This window comes from Hyaena hyaena, unplaced genomic scaffold (genome assembly GCF_003009895.1).
Source record: "Hyaena hyaena isolate Hyena2069 unplaced genomic scaffold, ASM300989v1 scaffold_111, whole genome shotgun sequence".
Classification (NCBI taxonomy): domain Eukaryota; kingdom Metazoa; phylum Chordata; class Mammalia; order Carnivora; family Hyaenidae; genus Hyaena; species Hyaena hyaena.
This window is the reverse complement of record NW_024080743.1, coordinates 3,296,055-3,313,654: the sequence shown is the minus strand read 5'-3', so window position 1 is coordinate 3,313,654 and position 17,600 is coordinate 3,296,055. Positions and strand designations below refer to the sequence as shown.

General features: G+C 45.3%; 1 protein-coding gene across 2 annotated transcripts in view; it reads left to right on the top strand.

The window, feature by feature from the left end:
- The window catches only part of BCAR3 (BCAR3 adaptor protein, NSP family member), a 209,559-nt gene that overhangs the window by 128,088 nt on the left and 63,871 nt on the right, over nt 1–17,600 (top strand). For both annotated transcript variants that reach the window (XM_039236454.1, XM_039236453.1), the window contains exon 3: nt 952–991. In XM_039236454.1, the coding sequence (XP_039092385.1) occupies nt 952–991 (40 nt within the window). The remainder of the gene's footprint in view (nt 1–951; nt 992–17,600) is intronic.

Sequence of the window (17,600 nt, the reverse complement as noted above, 5' to 3'; positions counted from 1 at the left end):
TGAGAAGACTGCTCTTACAGGCTCCACAGCCATTCTGTCCTTTCCAAATGATGCCGTCTCTGTGAGGATGTGTTGAGTTTCTGAAGTTCAAGGCTCTGAAGGCAGCTGTCTTTTCACACCCTCTGTTGAGGGGGCACCGCGCTATAACTCTGCAACCACTGAAAATGGCCGCGCTCACGTCTCCTCCTCCTCTCCTCTGGCCTAGTCAGATCCTCTTCTTTCTGTAAGAAGTCAGCCTCCTGAGGGCCACCTGCTGCTGTTTACTTTTCACTCTCTGGTTAATTCCAGTGTCATATTATGACACGAGCAGACATTAGATAGGGAGAGAAGGATACTGGGGCGCCAAAGAAAATTAGGATAGATTGCTCTGCTTGACGCCAGGGGCGGGTGGGTGATAGAAGCAGCAATTTTAAAAAAAAGGCAAATGTGATCTAGAGAGCTGGGTACACAGACCCCATATTCTCCCCTTGGTGCTGGATGACGTTGGGCAGCTGCTGGACTACCTCAGCCTCCATTTTCTTCTGTCAAAGTGGGCATGACACAGCTGTCTGGTCGAAAGGACCCCTCATTTGAGCATCCAGTCCTGCTTTTCACCCACCTCTATCCTCCTCGTTCTTTGCTTTAGATTTCTAGGCTAATTTTATGCTCTAGTGAATGTAGAATTACCACATGAAAGTCTAACATTTGGAGCCTGAATGTGATAAAATACTTGGAGCTTCTAAACAGAAATTTTGTTGGTGTCCTGCAGTCCACCCCCTACCCCCAACACACACCGTGAAAGGAAACCTGTATCTGTTCTAACTTCCTTATCTGTCTGCAGGGAGTATTGCTGGGGAGGTGGGCCCATTTTATTAATATGAAGGAACAGGGGGGATTAAATGTTGGATACACTTTACTCAGTGCAAGAATGCATTGTTCCCAGTTCTCATACTTATCGTTTTCTCTTTTCAGGGATCAGCATCTTCTGGACTCAAGCCTGGAATATGTGAAGGTAGGAAACCAGGATTTAAAGTGTAATTAGGACCCTGCATAATCGATTTCCCATTTTTAACACAGCCAAATAATGCTGCAGTCTGGCCTGTGTAGGAAGCTCCTCACATTAGAACAACTAAGGGGTAATCTGACTCTCTCAGTCCTTCAGTAACTTTTGTAGGGGTCTTACGTCATCCTATTATAGGTCTACAGTCTTTTTCCTCTTATCTGAAACCCTTGGGGCCGGATAGGTTCTAAAATTCAGAATTTTTTTTTGAAAGGTAATTGGGTACATATATATAAAAACATCCTCAGAGGGGTCTAGGTCACTACTCTGTACTCAAGCTCATTAGTTCATGAGTGAAATGTAAGGAACATTCACACAAAGTGGGATAAACAGACTACAAATGATCTTATGTAGTGCAGCTCACATTTTGCCATCAAATGAGGTCAGGTTTGATTGGCTGCCAAAGGACTGACTTGAAATTTTGCAGTTTTCAGAGTGCTTTGGCTTTTGGGGATGGTAGATAATGAATTGTGAGCCTGCATTTATCTTCAGTGGAGGGCTGATGGCTCCCTGAGGTTTTCTGGGTTGGCTTTCCTTTCCAACAGCCACTCTCCTATGTGGTGGCTAATCTAGGACCTTGAGCTGTGGTAATATGCTGCTTTCTAGTGGGGCTGACATTCAAAGCTTCTAAACAGGCAACATTTGGAAATAGTGATATCTTTCTCAGCAGAAAGAAAAGATGCATTTTACCTCTCCCTCCCCCACACCGTTTTTTTGGGGGTGTGTGTATATATGTTTGCTTTATTTTCTTTTTGAGAACTGAAATCTGGTACCTGCTATGGAAGAGAGAACTCTGACTTGTCACACTTGGTTTCTTGGATTTATGACAATATCCATAATTTTTAGGTGAAATCGTGGCACGTGTTAAGTTTTAAGGCGCTTGCCTACTCGGAGCCACAATGCAACCTCATTTTTCTCAGGGCAGCATCACGGTTTGTGGGTTTTTAGACCCCTTGCTTTCTTGTGTGCCTGTGCCAGCACCGTTTTTGGCATTTCTTCTCTTTTACATCAGAGGATGGATGAAAGAAGACAGAGCCCCGGTAGAATCAATTAGTCACTTGAGGTAGTCATGATAAAGTTTGTTGGGATGGAGGTGGGTGTTACTTTTTCCACATTGTCATACCCAGGCTGTGTCTGAACTGTAGTTTCACTGCAGCAAATGTACAATCCGAAACCAGCATGGCTGCCATGTCAGAATACGATAGAGCTTTATGAATGATGCCTGTGTCCTTCCTGAATGCGTCCGCCTTTATTTTATGCAGGTTGTATGCTGCAAGACCTGGGGGGGTGCTATTCACAGAGGATAATGATTTGACTTGACCACGACATAAAAAATGTGCCCTAGAATTAGGCAGTGTGTAAATCACAGCAGCCTTTTAAAAGCCACCATGGCATGTTTCAGAAATGGGCTGTCTCCCGCTGTAGGCTCCCTCAGGCTGTGCTGAGCAAGCACAGACCCTTCCCTTACTCCAGTAAGTTGGGTTTTTTTGTACGATGTCCAACCTTTGAAGATAATCCAGTGATGAATTCTAAGTTAAACATACGTTCTGGAATGATCTGTTTTAGTATTATTTAAGCTGTTGGCATCACATTTGTATATATCGGTCATTCTAAATTGTGTAAGAAAAGATATGGGGGGGCGCCTGGGTGGCTTAGTCGGTTAAGCGCCGACTTTCGCTTAGGTCATGATCTCGCGGTTCGTGGGTTCAAGCCCCGCGTCAGGCTCTGTGCTGACTGCCAGCTCAGAGCCTGGAGCCTGTTTCAGTCTGTGACTCCCTCTCTCTCTGACCCTCCCAGGCTCACGCTGTCTCTCTCTCTCCTAGATATAAATAAAAAAACATTAAAAAAAGAAAAGAAAAGAAAAGAAAAGATATGGGGGATCTTGGTGGCTTCTACTTGCTAGGCTCTCCTTGCCAGCAGTGAGACATGATGGGACCCCTCTTAGTGGCTCAAGGGTACTTCTTCCCAAGGACCTGTTGAGGTGTTCTGAAGGTCATCTTTGCTCCCAACCTTGTCTGAATTTGTTCCGGGCTTTATAAATGAAGTCTCTGCACTTCTCCTGGATGCCTCACATTTATTATTTTTATTTCTCACTTTGCCATTGGTTTGGAGGGATGGTTTAGGGATTTGTTTGGCAAATGCTGGGTATTTCCATTTTCTTCTATGGGTACGGGAGCTCTGGAAGCATGTTCGTGGAGGCCTTTGACCTCCAGGTCTAAATTGACCCATGTGTCGTGCTTCTTGGGCCAGTGTAGGCTCATTCTAGCATTTCTCAGACTTGACTGCCCTCTCGAGCCTGGCTGACGAGTCCATGTCATGAAGGCCTTGTAAATTGGTGCCCGCTGGAGCCTAGTGACTTTGGAGGGTGACTGAAAATAATCAAGGGAGGTGGTGAGGTGGTTGTAGATAAACTGGGATGCAGTTTAGCCCTTCCTGACTTGGAGCTGTTACTTTCCTCCGATCCCCTGGTACACTTAGTGCCTCTTAGGTATGTAGAAAAGTAGAGATTCTACGTAAAATTTGTTGCCTTGAATAGGGTCCCCTTCTGGAGATTTATCAGCCAAAAAAGCAAGATTCAAGGGACATTTTTAGGGGGGTTATAATGGGGTGGTCTGATCTCTGAGAGTCTTCGCAGTGATGGAAGCAGCCAGATGTGGCCGACAGACAGCCCTTCTCATTCTGTTGAGAATCGCAGCCCCGTGTCTATGTCTTCAAACGCCTTCTTCCCATGGGAGGCTTTCTAACCATCCTCACTGGGTTTTCCCAGTGCGCAGGTGTGAGAGACATCTGGGACTGGAGCCCCCTCCTGTGCCTGGGGAGCCAGGGCCCTGGGGGTGGGGTGGCGCTGGGGCTGTGGAATTGTGGCAGAGAGCGCTGGGTAGAGAATGAATCCAAAATTCACTTCTGTCCAGTTTGTACTCTGTGTCCAGTTTGTATGGAAGCGCATTAATACGGCGTGAAAGGGGACCGGTCTGTGGTTGCTAGGCTACAAGGGGCTCCTCTGTGCCCAGAGTGGAGGGAACCATGCGTGGCTGAGAAGCCCCAGGGCTGTTGGAGGTTCTTTCACTTCCTGCTGGGGCCTCCCAACTGCACCTAGACCTCCAGCTCAATTCCATGTTTGGATGTGATAAGAAAATTAGAGCAGCTCCGAAGTAGCCAGGGGATTTTTGAAATCTTGTTCTTCACTGTTTCTGTCTCTTTAATTCTGTTAGAGAGGAGTTTTGTTTTTTCTTTTCTTTTTTTTAGATTTTTTAATTTTTAAAATGTTTGTTTATATTTGAAAGAGAGAGAGAGAGAGAGCACATAAATGGTGGAGAGGCAGAAAGAGAGGGAGACAGAATCTGAAGTAGGCTCCAGGCTCCCAGCTGTCAGCACAGAGGGTGATGCAGGAATTGAACCCATGAACTGGGAGATCATGACCTCAGCCCAAGTCAGATGCTTAACCGACTGAGCCACCCAGGCACCTCTGTTTTTTCTTTTTTAACTTTTCCCTTATTTTCCGAGACTTCCCTTCTCTCCACATTTTTTGCCCCACAGTAGCTCATGTTTGAAATCATCTTGAAAGTCTGATTCTAACCATTTCTGTAACCACATACAATTGATTCTCTTTTTAACTGTACCCAGAAGAAACCACTTCTTCCAGGCTGGAAAGCAGAAACTTCCACAGTGGCTCCAGCTTCCTCCTGCTCTTTCGTTGTTGGTGACTTTCATGAGTTGCATACAGCTCTGGAATTTTCCTCTGCGTACCTAGCATACCTTATCAGAGATAAAAACCTTTTTTTTTTTTTTTTTTTTTTTTTAAACAGAGGAAATAGCTTTTGGAGGAAAGAGCCCTAGGCAAAATTGTGAAGAAGAGTTTATCTTCTGGGCTGCTTTACTTGCTTACTGCCGCATTTGATTTTTGCCATATTTGTACCCCCATTACAACGCATTTATTCAGTGTCTACTTTCTTAGATCTGTGTCTGGTAACTACTTAGAACATTTGATAAAATGTACTAAAATGTGAATTAATGGGGCCTGTGTGGTTCTGTCAGTGAAGTGTCCGACTTCAGCTCAGATCATGATCTCATGCTCTCGCGGTTCGTGAGTTTGAGCCCTGCCTTGGGCTCTGTGCTGGCAGCTAGGAGCTTGGAGCCTGCTTCGGATTCTGTCTTCCCCTCTCTCTGCCCCTACCCTGCTCCCTCTTTCTCTCTCTCTCTCTCAAAATAAACATTTAAAAAATCTTTAAAACGTGAACAAATGATAATAGTTCAGTGAGTTAACCTTCCCAGAATAACATCCGAATAGTGGACTCCAGGTTCTACAACCACGGAGAACCGTCTACCCCTCTGTGACTTTGGACTTGGCACATTCTCTCTGTGGGTTTTATCTTATAGCTCGAAAATCAGGGAATGGGTGAAAGTCCTTTGAGCATTTTTAGGATCATCCATACCTGTAATAGGCTGGAGGGGAAAGTTTGTTTTTTGTTTTGTTTTGTTTTTTTGTTTTTAACCAAGTAAGGGATTCTATATCTGTCACTCTTGACCATAAAAGTGCCATATTGGTTGGAACATGGTATGTCCCAGACATTAAGACCAAGGATGTGAGAGCTAATAACTGCCCACCCATCATATTACTTCAAAAGACTGGGGATTAACTCAACACTCCGGCAGCTACTCTCAGATCTGTTTTGCTTTCCCTTTTGTAGCCCCTTCTTGAACCTATGAAACTTACTTTCATTTTCATTATTTTTTTTTCTTTTCTTTTTCCTGGGGCTACTTCTTCAAGGGTGAAGAATTGCCCACCATACACTAAATTTTACAAATTTATATTATTTCCTATCTTCTCCCCCTATCTTCCTTTTAGACTGAAGATTCTTTCTAGCTGCTTCTTCACATACAAGCCTTACAGTCATTTTAATAAAGCATCTCTTTGCTGGGAATGGTTTAAAAACACAGTTTTTCGGGGAGGTGATGATTGTCTGGGGGCGGAGCTGGGTGAATTTTCTTATAAGAGAAAAGTTTATTATAGATTTTTCATTTTAAAATGCCCTTAAGAAAGATAAATTGGAAAACAAAGCCAGGATGCAGAAAAGAAAATCGGGATGACTGTTTTTCAAATTAGCTAAGCTGTAGGCAAGCCCATTTTCGTGGCGAGGCTATAAACAGCACAATGCCCGCCTGTGGACAAAGGCCTGCTCTCCAGGCGACCGCAGTTAGCAAGTGTCAAGACGGAATGCAGCCTTTTGTCCCGGGCTAGCCTCCTAGTGAACAAATATCCTTTCTTTTGTAGTCAGCCTGGGTGGATTCTTGCTGGAACCACTTGCGAGCATTTATGAAATGAATTGCGGTTTCTGAGCTCCTTCGCAGGCTAGGAGAAGGGACAGGGCTGGAGCCGTTATCCTGAGTGGGGATCCGCACCCTCCGACGGCTCCTCTCCGCCCCCTCCGCTTCGCCACTTCCCAGCCAAGCGCTCAAGAGCAGCTCCCGAGTCCCGGGCGCCTTGGCAATCATTCCTTTATGGGGTTAATGCTCTGAAATGCTCTTTTTTGAGAGGGCCTTACAGATATGACAGGCTGCCCAAGGCTCAGATCTCAGCAAGGCGGCTTCCTGCAGCCGGCCGGGGCTACGTTAGGTCACCCAGCAGATTAAAAGAGGAGTAATTATGCGAATTCCAGCACCAAGTGTAAGCGCGCGGGCCGGCGTTGGGACCTCGTGGGAGAGGGGCCGGCGAGGCTGCAGCTCCCTCTTTGTGCTCAAGATGGCCGCAGCCATGGTCACGGTTAAATAGCTGCCTTTGAGGGACGTCTTTTCTTCCAGCGGGGAAACTGGCTAGTCTGCTCTGAATTAGCCAGCTAACAAAGTCCTGAAAGGGACTTACAAAAACAATGGCACGCTGTACATTCCGTGAGATTTTAGCAAGTTATATGAACCAAATAACGGCCCAATTGGCTGGCTCTGCAGGTTTTTGCCTGAGTGTGCATATCCGCAGAGCCAGCACCGTGCCTCGTGGGACCAGAAGATCAAACGCTGCCCGCGGTGAATGTGAAATAGCCCTGGGACTCACATTCAGAGGAGCGAATGAGAGCTCCCATCCACACCAAAAACATTCTCTGCACATCTTCTTGGGAGGTTTAACGTTACTACCATTTAAAAACAAATTACTGAGACAGGGTGGGAAGACAGAAGAATAGGGATGGAGGACAGCCCCTCCTTCATTGGAATCTTTTCCCGCAGGTCTTTGAAAATGTGGTCATTTATAAACAGCAAAAGCTTATCATGAAAATGTATGTTCATTTAAAATCTGTATGTGAATGTTTATAGCGACATGATTTATAATTGACAAAAACTGGTAACAGTTTGAATGCCCTTTAGCTGGTGAATGGCGAAACTGTAGGATACCATACAATGGCGTGATAGCCTAAAAAAAGAATGGACTGTCGGATACGTATAAAAACTTGTAAGAGACAGAAAATAGATAAGTGGTTGAAAAGGGGGTAGGGCAGAGGTCGACTGCAAAAGGGAACAAAGGAACTGGTAGAATGATAGAAATACCTTGATTATGGTTGTTTCAAAGCTCACAGAACCATACTTTTTCAAAGGGGTGACTCTTACTCTCTTATACCTCAGTGAGCCTGACTTTAAAAACCTTACCATATTGTTGCCTGTAAGTGCTGTCACCCGAGTAGGGGAAATGTTTGGTTTTGAGATGGGCCACCTCAGACTGCTGATCAGATGGTGAAAGTGCTGAGCTTACAGATATTTCACTGCATTGGCTCATTCAACAGATAGTTTTGAGCATGTATCACGTGTTGGTGTTGGTAATTGCCCAGTGTAGTGAGAAGTGGGAGCAAAGTGTTACCAAGAGCCTAACCTTAGATAGTGGCAGTGGGCATGGAAAGTCAGGGCAGGGCCTGGAGGCCTTTCGGAGAGAGAATTAAGAGCCATTTCATTAGGTGAGTTGACGGTTTCTGGCTGACTTAACTGGAGGCGGTGAAGGAGAGGAAGCCAGAGGGGGTTCCCGAGTTCACACGAGTGCCTGGCATCTTGCCCAGAAGCCAGTGAATATTCTAGGGGAGGACAGGAAATTTCCAGTTGGAGACCTTGTTACCACAATGACATTAAGTGAATTGATGAGCATTTGGGGATATCATTAGACTGGTAGGATCAGCAAACTACAGCCGGAGACCAAATCTGGCCTGCAGCCTGTTATTGTCTGGCCTGCAAGCTAAAAACGGATTTCACACTTTAAAGGTTTTTTTTTTTTTTTAATCAAAAGAGGAATGTGAAAATTATAAAATTCGGGTTTCAACATGCGTAGAGCTTTATAGAAACACAGCCTCACCCGTTCATTTACGTATTGCTGCTTTGTCGCCATAACCATGGAGTTGAGCAGCTAGGACGGACTGGGAAGCAAAGCCTGAAATATTTACTCCCTGGCCCTTTACAGAAAAGATTTGCTGACTCTTGCTCTAGACTATATGCATATTCACTGTCCCTGTTTTTCCTTGCAATAATGCATAGTAGGCTTTCAGCAAAAATCGCACAGTAGGCTTTCAGCCTCACATCCGGGTCATCACTTTATCTTCCCTGATGATAGAGCAGGGAGTCCTTGTGCAGGTTGTGAGAACTTGCACGGTCACAGAGCCGCTACAGTGGCAGCCCTGCACAACCTGGACGCATCTCAACATCTCGCAGGAGATGCTGCTCTGAGCAGCGTCTCCCACCGGGCCCATCCCATCTAAGGACTTGAATTCTGCGGGCTGCACTGATGTGTGGGCACAGCACAGGTGCTGAAATCCTGCCGGTTCCTGTCTGGGGCTTGTCTGGATAATTTCCTCACACCGGGTTGCACCGCCAGTGCAGCCTGAGATGCGTTTTCTCAGTGTCCCAAGTCAGAGGTAAATTCTCCCTGGCCTCCTGAACTTGATGGTTTGAATCAAGGTCAGACCCTGGAGCTGCCCTCTAGAGGCACTCAAAGAATCCTTGTCTGGCCTGAGAGTGGAGTGCAGCTAGATTCACATTTGTATCCTATGCTGCAGCCTTCATTCTTGACCGAAAGTAAGAGGACTCTTCTGGGCTCCCAAGCGATGGCAGGTAGAGAGATAGCAAAGAGACTTGGAACACTGACATCCGAGCAAGAATCGAAGTTACAGCGTCTGACTAGACTCCGCTTTATGATTGGACTTCAGAACGCTCCTCATGTGGCCTGTCTACCTCTGTCCTCACCCCGCCATCTGCCTTAGTGGCTATATTCCTCCATCCTGGCTCTTCCTACTGGCCCCCGATCTTTGCCTTTTCTTTGGCATGAAATCTTCTTTTGAAGTTGAGTGGTTTAGAGTGGGTTGAATTGTGTGCTCCCAAAACATATATTGAAGTACTAACCCCCAGTACCTGTAAACGTGGCCTTATTTGGAATAAGGTCTTTGCAGCTGTGATCACACTGGGATGAGATCATACTGGATTAAGGTGGGACCTAATCCAAAGACTGGTGTTCTTATAAGAAGAGAGGAATTTGTGCACAAAGGCACTGACACACGGGAGAATGTCATGTGACCACAGAAGCAGGAATTGGGGTTGATGTGTAGAAAAGTCAGCACCACCAAAGATTATGGCCCCCATAAGCTAGGAAGAGGCAAGGAAGGGTCTTCCCCTGGAGCTTTCAGAGAAAAATGTGGCTTTTGCCAACATCTTGGTTTTGGATACTTAGCCTCCAGAACTGTGAGAGAATAAATTTCTATTTTAAAGCCACCAAATCAGTGGTGGTTTGTTACAGCAGCTCTTGGAAGTTAACATAGAGACAGACGCCTGGCATATCTTGGTTGTGTGACTTTGGGCAAGTTTCTGAAATCCTCTGGAGCTTGGTTTCCTTAACAGTAGACGGGAGCATGTAGGAATTAAATGAGTTGCTTCATGTAAAGTTGTAGCAGAGAGCCTGACATGTAGATAGCACTCAGGAGATACTGATGTAGTCTTGGTAGTCTTCCGTGCGGCTTGACTCTAATTTCATTGCCTCAGAGAGACTGTCCCTGTCCCTGCGCTGCTCAAAGCTGCCTCCCTAAGTCAATATCTCATTACTCTGTGTATCCCCACTTGTCCCAAATTCTATTTGTTTAGTTAAAAAACAGAACAAACCAAAAAACCTCATTAGAATGTGAGTTCTGAGGACAGGGACCTTTTCTTCTTAATACTTAGTGACTGACCAGCTAACTGATGACCACATAAAACCAGATGCAAAGGGCATTTAAATTGAAGGAAGAAGGAATGAGGTTCTAAAGATCTTGAAATTTTCCAAGAAGCAGTAACACTCAATATCTCTAAACATTTTCCAGAAACTTCTCCAGTGATTTCATTTAATGAAAGGAAGAAATCTTCAGTCTTCATTCTCTTGCCAACCTGGTATAGGATAAAAATTATGGGGTTGCTGTTATCACCTTAAATAGTCACACATTTAGGCAGAGGTATATACACTTTTTAAAAAATGTAGTTCTGGCAACTTCTGTGGCTCAGACCTATCAGTTCCTCAGCAGATCTTGTCATCAGCTCCCAAATGGGAGGCCAGGGTGTTTTTTTTTTTTTTTTTGCAATCGTTTGTTGTTCAATTTCGCCCTCTAGAGGAAATAACATGTCACAACAGTGCAGAGTTTGGCTACAGTTCATTGTCTAAATATTCTGGGAGCTATTGATGTTAAATTATTAACGTTATGTTTATAACTTCAGAACTAAGGGCTATATATAAAGTATATAAAGAGGCAAGTGGTTTTCTTAGCTTTATATTAAACAGATTAAAATCATTAAGGCATTTTATTAATAGAGTGAATTGTTTTACATTCTGGACAAAAAACTCTAAGATGCTATGACATTGTGTATAGATTTTGAGTGGGGAGGGGTGGTTGGTAGTGATCTGAAGTTTTACCTATGGTAACCAGGAAGTCTCCTTGGGAAAAAATGATACTTGGGGGTGCCTGGGTGGATCAGTCGGTTAAGCACCTGACTTCTGCTCAGGTTATGATCTCACAGTTTGCAAGTTAGAGCCCTGCGTCAGTCTCTTTGCTAACAGCTCAGAGCCAGGAGCCTGCTTTGGATTCTGTGTCTCCCTCTCTCTTTGCCCCTTCCTGCTCATGCTCTGTCTCTGTGTCTCTCTCTAAAAAATAAACATTAAAAAAAAATTTAATGATATTTGAATTGCGACTTGATAGCTGGAAAAAATGGCCAGAAAGAAGCTGGTATTAGGTGAGGCAGAAAACCGGTATCAGCATGTTAGAGATGGTTGGGGGAGACCCCAGGCCTGTGGGGCCATGTGTGCCCAGGCTGAGTGGCACAGGAGAGAGCATAGCAGGAATCTATGAGAAGGGTAGGTGCTCATGTGCTTCCTGTGAGGGAAGAGAGTGAGGAAGCTTCAAGTGTTCTTGGGAAATTCTGAGATTATGGGACTAAGAAGGCTGAGTTCAGGGACGACTATATTGATTGACTGACTGCCAAAAAGAACATATAACTACATATAGCTTTCCAACTTGCTTTTTAAATTGAACATCATTCCATATTAAATACACAGGTCTACCTCCTTCTTTTGAATGGCTATTTAGTATTCCATTGTATGAAATATATTGGCCAATTTTCCACTGATATTTGGGTTCTTTTTAATGTTACCAGTTTTGCAGTTATTTAAAAATACAGCCTTATTTGTTACATATGTCATTGTCACTTCAAAATATCTATTGAGCACTTGCCATCTTCTGGCCAGTGTTCTAGGTAGGGGCTGAGGATATAGCAGTGAAACAAAACAACATCCCTGCCTCTATGAGGCTTGTACTCTGGGGAGGAGGACTGGGAAGATGAGGAAGACAACCTAGCAAGCATGTTAGGCAGTGATGAGTACTAAGCGAAAAGATTTATCAGGGGAAAGAGCTATGAAATAGGGTCAGGGGATGCCACATTTTAAATAGGGTGGCCAGGGAGAGGCTCACCCAGAAGGTGACCTGAGTTGGAGGGGCAAGTCAAGTGTGATGTCTGGAGGGAAGAGGCTGTATCAAGGGCAAGGTTGTGAGGCAGGAGTTCACCTCTTGCACCAGGGAGCAGCCTGGAGGCCAGAGAGGCTAGAAGGGAGTGAACTTGAGGGAAAGGGAGGTAGAAGCTCATGTGAGAGAGTGATGAGAGGGACGGGGCAGGTTGCCTGGGGCCCATAGGTAACTTGTGCTGAGTGGGGTGGGAAGCCAAGTCGGGGTGGCGTTGGCTTCTGTGCAGCTAGCAGACAACAGGGGCAGGGGCAAGAACAGGGAAGAGGAGTTGGGAGGCCATTGTGACTGTCCAGGTGAGAAAGGAGAATGTGGACCTGTGACAGCAAAACAGGTGGTGAAAAAGGGAGATTCTAGTCACACACAAAGGCAGTCTTCAGGATTTCCTGCCAGATCGGGTGCATGCGGGAGCACAGAGGAGCGAAGCATGATGCAGGAGAGATGGCGTTGCCTGCAGCTCAGACGGCGTGTACGCATTTGTGTGCAGACTTCTGTCAGAGAAAACTAGGAGTCAAATGATCGAATGTGGAGAGTGATAGGTCAAAATGTTGCAAAATAAGCACCACTGTAAGTCTGGCTAATGTCCATCACCATACATGGTCATAATTTTTTTTTCTTGTGATGAAAATTTGCAAGATCCATTCTCCTCACTGTTTTCAAATATGCAACACAGTGTTATTAACTATAGTCACCATGCTTTACGTTATATCTCCCCATGACTTACTCATTTTATAATTGAATATTTGTACCTTGTGACCCCCCTCACCCATTTCACAACCCTAAGGACTATTTTAATAGCCTCTTCAGATAATTAGAGATATTCTTCTCCGATATTGTGCTGAAGCTTGAAGAGTTGTAGCTCCATAAAAGCTAATTATAATATGGAATCTGAAACCGTATTCATGAACTTTTTTTTTTATTCTATTCCCTTAAAATCCATTAGTCTCTCTGACAATTTGAATGGGTCCTTTCCCCAAGTATGATTCTGTGTCATCATGCATTGAGCATTTGAAACATACTGGTTGTTCAAGTTAACACAGATATTCAAAACGTTAATGTTTCGTTACACAATATTAAAAACTCACTTTCATTTCTGTCCCCACTTATCAGGAAAAAAATTTGTTAAAGATATTGGGAAGCTGTCAAACTCGTGGTCATGAATACGAGTTTCCCCACATTCTGATTTTCCATCGAAAGTTAAGCTTTCATCACTGGCAACAAATACTATCAATTGTTCTCCCATCAGTGACAGGCCTCCCTTTGTTCCTTTTTTTTTTTTTTTTTTTTTTTTTAAGAAAATACCTGCCACATAACTAGCCACATCTGAATAACCACAGTTCATCAGACATTCTTTGAAGTAAAAGTGGTGTTCCAGGAAGAAGCGGCCAGTTGGGCACATGCTTGCTTTCCCCCGAGGCCGCGGCGGGTCCCCCGAGGCCGTGGCGGGGCTCGGTGTGCGCGGGACAAGGGCCGTGGGCTGCGTCCTGCCTCACGTACGGAATAGTAAAGAGAGACGTAGCCTCCAGGGTCCGGCTGCCAAGCAGCAAGTAATTCTTACCGCTTCCTCAAGGACTTTTAGGTGAAACTGGCTATTTTCTAAAGAAATGTTTAAAAAAATTTTTTTAATACTAAAAAATAAATTTAAGAAACTGGTAGCTCAGAAATGCAGTGACTCTGTACCCTGTTTGGTGCCTCCCCCTTGCTTTGTGCGAAGGTCCCAGCAGTGTGACCCGTCCTTGCTTTTACCTCATCTGCTGTGGTGGGTGGAAATGTCAACCCAGTGAAAAAGGCAAAAAAGGTCTCAGTATTGTAATGGAAATAGTTAGGGCCTCACGGACTCCTGGAAAGGCGTCTGTGGGCCCACCACCTGGAACTCTGAACACGGCCATCCCAGAGGCTCTTGCTACTTAAAAGCTGATATAAAGCTGTAGAAACACTTAGTACACAAATAATCATCTCCTGTTTATCTAAATCCATATTTTTAAAAAAGATACTGATTATTAATACAGAAGAGACATTAAATTTTTATTTAAAAATAAGATTGGGAGTCCGTCCTAGAAATAAGGGTCTTCAGTTAGGGGGCCCGCTCTTTACAATTGAATGGATTGTGAGGCCTCAATAAATACCAACTCTGTTTCATACGACCGAGTCTCTCATTATATACTACGAAGAGCTGGTCCAGAAGCAGTTGCTGTTCTGCTCTGACTGCTTCATTTTAAAACCGTGAAAACCCAAAGCTTGGTGAGGCCAAGGTCTGGGTTATGGCGGACATGCTCAGCTTGGATGTGAAAGTGAGTCAAGGGATACATTTGCCTGGGGCAGGCTGAAAATGAACATTCTCCTGGTCCTTAAGCTTTTATTAATTGCCGCCGCATTTGCCCGTTCTGTGCTCCCAGTGTGGGTTAGTTGGCTGAGCTCCATCCGTCCTTTATGTCAGTGAAGATAAGGATGTGTCAGACTCTGGGAACAAGAACATGCTGTTTGGCCCTTGGAGGCAATTTCCTTTTGAGTCCCAGCTCTCTCCAGATGGCATCTAATTGTTTCTTGAATGACCTCAGTGTCCAGTCTGCAGGAACCTGGTCCGAGAGGCCATTTCACATATTTATTAGCCTGTGGATGAGAACTTACTACATAAAGCCCCCATTCACACTCTCAAAAGAGCTGCTTATGCAGACGCAGTGATGAAGCTGATGGACTGTTTCCTGTGACCACCAGTCTCCAATTGGATTCTCATTCTTCCCAGGCCCAGGTGGGTGTTTTTGGAAGCATGTGAGCCCATCATGGCCCAGTCTCCTCCCCTCTGTCTTTGAGCCTTTGCTGGAATGAGACCAGGCAGAACAGGGCCACATCCTCTCATCTCCCGGTTTGCAGAGCATTTTAACAATTGCTCGTGCAGATGGTGGGAGAAGGAAATCCTGTGTTCTAGGAGCTTCTCTCCATTTGGGATCCCAGGTAGTTCACAGTTGAGAGTGAGGTGCTCCTGAGGGCCGAAGAAGGGACCAGTCCTAATCCAGTCATAGGGGGTGGCAAGCGTGGTTCACCCAAGAAGGGTCATAACCCTCATGTGGCAAGTCATGCCTTAGGCCTCTGTGATTCTGAACTATTAAGGAGGTGCCTTTCTTTGCAAATGGGATGAATAAGAACCATGTCTAGAAATACGCACGTGTACCTCCTGTACATCTTCCAAGGTATTTGTGGACCCAGATCGACAATCCCTGTGCCTTCTCCAAACATTCACTGGCCCCTGTCCTGTTCAGGCATTGGCCCCAGTCCTTCTGGGCATTGGAGTGTTGACAATGAGTAAGACAATGAATAAGTCGTGAAGCAAACAAAGACATAGATCACTTTAATGAGTGCTTCAACAGCCAGGTGTTAGATCTGGAGCTCCTCACTGGGGTAAACAAAACAATAGCAGTGGGCGAAGCAAGCCCCACAGGGCCACAGAGACTGACATCCGGGACCCAGAAACTCCTTCTGGGCCATGTCCACCTACAGGACCCAGAAGCTCCTTCTGGGCCATGTCCACCTACAGACTACGTAAAGGAGTAAATTTGGGAAGATCTGAATATATTTGGGGGATGATGCAGATTTCCCTTTCTTTGACCTACAAAGAAGATATGAGAGTTGCCCTCCCGGGTAATCAGTTGTAGCTGGTAAAGTCCACCTGGCCTTAGTAAGGGACTGTCTCAGACAGCACCTCTAAATCACAGGTCCTCTGTCTATCCACAAAATAATAGGCTTTGGAAACACCCTTCAGGAACTGCAGATGGTGCTGTTGCCTGCATGAGCAGAACTGAATGACCCATTTGTGAGTGGTTTCCCCTACCCTGGGAGGGGCCTGCATGTGGGAGCAACACTCACACCTGCATTCAGTGGCACAGGACATTCCAACTCCATGAATCCCTCTCCCTCACGTCTGCCTCTTCCTAGAAAACTCAAAGCAAAACTCCGTTCTTTCATGGAACGTCCTTGGAGGCTATGAAGCACCATTCATTCCCACCCATCACTGAAACACGAGGGAACAACCCTATTATTAATGGATGCGTATTATACATGTTTTCATGTAGCATCAGTTTGTGTTGGCTCCCTTTGAGCATTTCTCAGATGTGAAGATTGCATCTTACACACGTGAACGCCAGTAGAGCCTAACGCAGTGTATTCTGTGTCAATCTCAAGTTTTACCTAATCTCACGATCATAAAGTAAACTCTCAAACTGATGATGTGAGCTAGGGAATTTTCCGCTGGGAAGGACAGGGGTAGAGTGGCTTGGGTTGATGACTTTGCTGGATGGAGAAGGAAGATATGTCCAGTCTCTACCTCTCAGCATGTTGGCTGCATTTGCTCAGATCAGCTTCTTTATGGAGTGGGGGCATGTGGCCTAGGCTGCACTAGTTTACAGTCTTAAAGTTTATGGCCCAAGGGGAAAAAGGAACCTCTTCCGCTGCCCTGGTTTGAAGACTTCAGGGGAAGGACTCTGATTGGTCTAACTTCGGTCATGTCCACCTGGACCATTCAATGTTTAGAATTCGGAGTGGCTCATGCATTCAAAATAAGATGAAGGCATATGCCACGGGTTAAAGCTTTTAAATGTAATAACCACTATTGGCTATTTACATCATTTTCCCCCTGAATGTTCAGGGTCACAAAAGTATATTGGGCTCTATTTCTAGATGTTTCTGTCTACTTGGGGTACATGTGTAAAATATGACCTATGAACGGTAGGTTTTGCAGAGATATTTTCTTTTTGACCCTTTCAATCCCTGTACTCATCCTCTAGTTTATCCTCTATGAGTTAGATACCCATTGCCTCCCAGTCTGTTGTCAGATCCACACTGTTACAGAGACGTCGTGGGCAACGGAGTAGAGCTGTGGGTTCCCCTTGTAGTCTGGCCTCAGAAAAATTCCACATCTGCCGGGACAAGTACCCCAGCCCTGAGGCTGCTGTGCTGTTCCTCAAGATTGGTCCAGGTGATTTCTTCCCGCTCTACCTGGTAACTCTGCCTTCCTCCACCCTGCCCTCCCTCTCCTCTGAGTACACGCTACCAGGCCCGGGATTGTATTGTCCTCTGAGTCACTGACAGAAAGAACCCATTGTCCCACCATGGGCACCAGGGGTGTTGACCATCTGGATGTCACTTGTGTAGGCGGCGTTATTATTGGCACCCAACTGCTCTAGGAAGTGAAGAAACTGGCTGGTAATCAATATGAATCTTCCGATGCAACACACCCTCTGAGTCGGCCTTTTCCTGTAGAGAAATCTGCCTGATGATGTTTCTATATATGACAAAGGCAGCCGCCCCCTGTTCTATAGGGTTTTGCTGCCTCCTGGTTCTTCCCAGATTCTGCTTCAGCATCCGTCTGTACGTGGCCTGCCCTTTCCCATCAGTAATGAACGAGGATCTCTGATGGGATATTTCAGATGAGACCTGCTGCCTCTGTTGCTAAGAATATCTGTCCCTTGGTGGGAGGGAGGGGCTGTTGGAGCAGCCACGATTCTGTCTTTTGGATTTGCACAAGATAAGGTGCTCCAGGCAACCGGGTGGTGGCCATGCTTCCATTATCACAT